Below are 4,301 nucleotides of genomic sequence, written 5' to 3' on the forward strand. Positions count from 1 at the left end.
TAACTTTCAACAACAAATTTTGTATTCCATAAAATTATCCCTCAGAAATCCAGGGAAAATAAAGATTTGTTTTCAAACAAACAAAAAAACCTAGGCCAGTCTATTACTGACATTACATACTTTAAAGAGTGACAAAAGAAATGATAAAAGAAGTCTTTGAAAATTAGAAAGCAGAGAAGAACAACAGAAAAAGAAAACTATGGATAAATACAGTAGATTCCCCTTCTCCTTTTTAGTATTCTATGTTACGTTTGACAATTGAAGCAAACACTTTCTCCAATGTAATTCTCAATATGTGTTGAGGAAATGTTTAATATTTATATTTATACCTATTAATTTTTAATATTATAAATTAGAAAGGGTAAAGGGACTTAAGGGGAAGTAAGTTTCCTATTCTACACTTTGCCCCAAAATAGTAAAATGTTGACACCTACCTGTAGACTCTAATAAGTTATGTTCTTGATATTGGTAAATACTATTGAGTTAATTCTAGTGGTGAGCTCAAACTGTTGACTGTAAATCTTTACAGGAGCAGACAGCCTCATCTTTCTCCCTTGAAGTAGCTGGTGAATTTGAACTATTGACCTTGTAGTTAGTCATCCAATGTTGATCCCATAGTCCACCAGAGTTCTTTGTGATGATTGTTACACTAATCTAAGCTGAAATCAAACTCACTGCCATCTAGTAAATTCCAACTCATAGCATCCCTCATGTTTCTCCTGTGGAGTAGCTGGTATGTATGAACAATAAGCCTTTAGTAGCTCAACACTTAACGTGCTGTATCACCAGGCCTCCTGACACTCATCTACAATGATAAAAAGCCATAGAACTATTAAGTACACATTTTATCATGTCATTTTTCTAGTTTTTAAAGAAAGACGTGGTAATGTGTCTGTAAAGATAATAGTCAAGAGACTCCTATAGAGCAAGTTATTCTGCAACCCATGGGGTTGCCATGAGTTAGAGGCTGACTTGATACGTAACCACAATAATAGTTATAGAAGATGTAACCATTGGGGGAAATCGGGTGAAGAGTACATTATACCCTCTGTGCCGTCTTTTCAACTTCCTATAATTATTTCAAAATAAGAAAGTTAGCAAGGAAGCCTGTGTCATACTTTTAGGTAAAAACACTTACCTGGCATGCATCTCTATTTCCTTTCAAGAAGCCAGCGCATATCATTCTAGGAGTTATGGCACCATTGTAAGCCTGAGGTTCATTGCATGTTTTAGTGCTTATCAGATCCACTTGCACTTGCCGAAGACGATTTTGACTTGTACCTAAAGGGGAAAAATATTGGTGGTTATATAGAGGAAGGTACTTCCAAAAGTTCATGGAAATTTTCCATTATCTTTAAATTCCCTTTTTCCATGAACTTTTAAAAGCCCCTTTAAATGTTTTATAAATTTGGAGAAATCTTTACATAATTATTATCTAACAAAGTGATGCCAACTCTTAGAATATATATTTTTCAGATACATTAATATTTGGAAAGAAATTGTTCGTCAAATTTCTTCCTAATTGCTTTAAGTGCAAAACTAAGTGTTTAGGAAAGCTCTTCAAGTCCCCTAAGTAAATTCCCACTCCATCTCTTACCTTAGAAGAAAATTGCAGTATGGGAAAAGGGTGGGGTTGTGATTCTCTGTGATCTTTCAAGTTAAGTCTATTCATGATCTCTAAACTCCTAAGGACTCCTGGTGTGGTGCTGTAGGCTAAGCACTGAAATGCTAACCACAAGATCAGCAGTTCAAACCTACCAGCTGTATTTTGGAAACCCTATACAGAGTGGCAATAAGTCAGAACTTACTCCATGACACTTAATAATAACAACAACAATCTCATAAGGGTTAATTACCTAGTAAAAAGACACCTTACAAAGTACCATAACTGTTGTAATAGTAATGTACTTAATAGTAACCTAAGGATTAAAGGAATTTATGTCTTCTCAAAGCATAGTTCTCTAGTAGGGTCTGACTTGGCCCTGGTGTATATATATATTGTAGGAGCTCTGGTAGCGTAGTGGTTACAAATCGGGCTGCGAACCTTAAGGTCAGTGGTTCAAAACTACCAGCTGCTCCGCAGGAGAAAGATGAGGCTTTCTACTCCCATAAGGATTTACACCCTCGGAAACCCTGTACAGGGTCGCTATGGGTCGGAACCGACTCGAAGGCACATAACAACAACAACAACATATATATTGTATAATTGTATATGTATTGTATATAGTTGTATAATTTGATATATATGTCAATTTATTTTGGCATAATGACATTCCATTCTTTAAATACATTAGAGGACCAAATTATATTACTATAATTTGTGTTTCTCTCCAGATGCTCACCATCATTTTTAACTGCTCCAAATCCTGTTACGAACATATGTTCACCTGGGTGGAATGCATGGGAAGCGTCAGGAAGGCAAATTCTATGCACAGCATTTGTGTAGGTAACAGGTCTAAAAAGCTCTGCAACTGCAATATCATAGTCATGTGATGGGTGTTTGTGTTGTTCATGGACAATTATCCTCTTGAGACCTTGTTTCTCTTTTGAAGGCTTTAGTGTGGCCCCAAAAGAAACAGTCCATCTGCGTGGATCTTTATACCTATGAAGGAAAAAGGAAGAATAAATTCTACTTTGAAATGTCTCCAATAAAATGCTTTTATATTAAACAACTTAGGCTGCAGGCATTGATACAATTTTTTCTTTAAAAATGAGAGGTTCTATATATAGGAAAAATCCCAAAACTCTCCAATCTGACAATCAGACACAAGGGTGAAATCACATGTGGAAATAACATGGTGGCATAGTTTTTAGAAAATGTATGCCAAATCACCCACTCCAAATCCTAGTGCTCTTTGATATTTTTGGACACGATTGATTCCAAAAGAACAAATGCAAAGTATATTCTGTACAAAATAAAAGATGAAAAATGCATTTTATGTGCTACATGTCTCCTACCTACAAACATACTCATATACATTACTCTGAAAACCAAGATCATATAATAATTTAACAAATCATTACTGTAAAAATATGTTATAGCGACGCTTCCCTGACGGGGCAGCACAGGTGCGAGGGCTCCGGGGAAGGGTGGGTGGTATCACACAGGGGAGGCCACCACCGGGTAGACAGACAGCCTTTGGGCAAACATAAGACTTTAGCCTCCAACACTGCTTTTTTGAAGGGTTGTGCTGCTGGGGAGTTGTGGGCATTTTGGGCCTCTGCCGGCCTGCACTCGCCTGCGCTCGGCTCCCGCTCTGGGACTGCGTGAGGGGCTCGAGGGTGGGTGCATCCAGAGAGCCGGCGGGGCCACAGGAACTGGCATGGTCCTTCGTGGGGGGGGGGGCGCCTCATTGCCATGGGAGGCATTGTCGGTGTGGATGTAGGACAGGCCAGGTGCCCACGGCACAGGGAGACAGAGAGCCATTTTTTTATGTCATCAGACAGGGATGCCATCTGCCTGCAGCCACTAATCCCACCCTCAACCCCCTCTGCCTAGGCTAGCCCTCTGCCCAACCTCCAAGGCTCAGGCCTGCCCTTCAAGGCACAAGCCAGCACAAGCTAAGATGCTTTGAGGTGGATTTTACGGCCAGCAACAAGGCAGTCCTGCTGTGGCTCTGCAGGTTAAGGGACCAGACTGCAGAGCCTTTTGAACTGCAAGATCAGTGGTTCGAGCCCACCAGGTACTCCTTAGAAACCCTATACAGGGTTGGTTTTTTATTTGTTTTTTTTTTTTTCATTCTTTCTTTTTGTGAGTGTGTGTGTGACTAGAGATTGCCTTATTTAATCTCGTTGTTTTTTCTGATGCTGAATTCTTTTTTTTTTTTTGTCTTCCTTTGTTTTTATCTCATTATCGCTTTTGTTTTTTATTTTGATTTTGGTTTTGTTTTCTACCCAACTGGTGTTGTTGAGCTGTCACATAGCCTCCCTTCTGCTATTGGAGGACTCTTTGTCCCGCTACATTACATGAAAAGAGTCAGCAACTGCTTCCAAATAGCCAAGCTGCAATAACACTTTTTAAAATACCAAAACCCTGGCAAGAACCAATACCATCTGCCATAAACCAGGGAAACAGACAACACCTGTAAGAGTTACTCTGAGTTAAGCAATAAGGAGAGTGAAAAGGGAAGACCACATCCTGATCACAACTTCCTGAAGGCAATCAGAAAACATAAAAAATTATCAAAGTACATACTTAATTAATTATTAGGGCCACCGATAAACATTTAACATGTCCAAGAAGCAAAAGCAGATGACCATATCGGCACATGTCCAGAAAAAAGATAAAATATCTGAGACAA

General features: G+C 39.0%; 1 protein-coding gene across 1 annotated transcript in view; it reads right to left on the reverse strand.

Annotated features, from left to right (window-relative positions):
* TMPRSS11E (transmembrane protease, serine 11E) overlaps positions 1-4,301 on the reverse strand; it is a 55,797-nt gene that overhangs the window by 5,812 nt on the left and 45,684 nt on the right. The window contains exons 7-8 of the mRNA XM_006873786.1: positions 2,343-2,602; positions 1,139-1,281 (exon numbers count right to left, since the gene is read on the reverse strand). Of these exons, the coding sequence (XP_006873848.1) occupies positions 1,139-1,281; positions 2,343-2,602 (403 nt within the window). The remainder of the gene's footprint in view (positions 1-1,138; positions 1,282-2,342; positions 2,603-4,301) is intronic.

Source organism: Chrysochloris asiatica, unplaced genomic scaffold (assembly GCF_000296735.1).
Source record: "Chrysochloris asiatica unplaced genomic scaffold, ChrAsi1.0 scaffold00254, whole genome shotgun sequence".
Classification (NCBI taxonomy): domain Eukaryota; kingdom Metazoa; phylum Chordata; class Mammalia; order Afrosoricida; family Chrysochloridae; genus Chrysochloris; species Chrysochloris asiatica.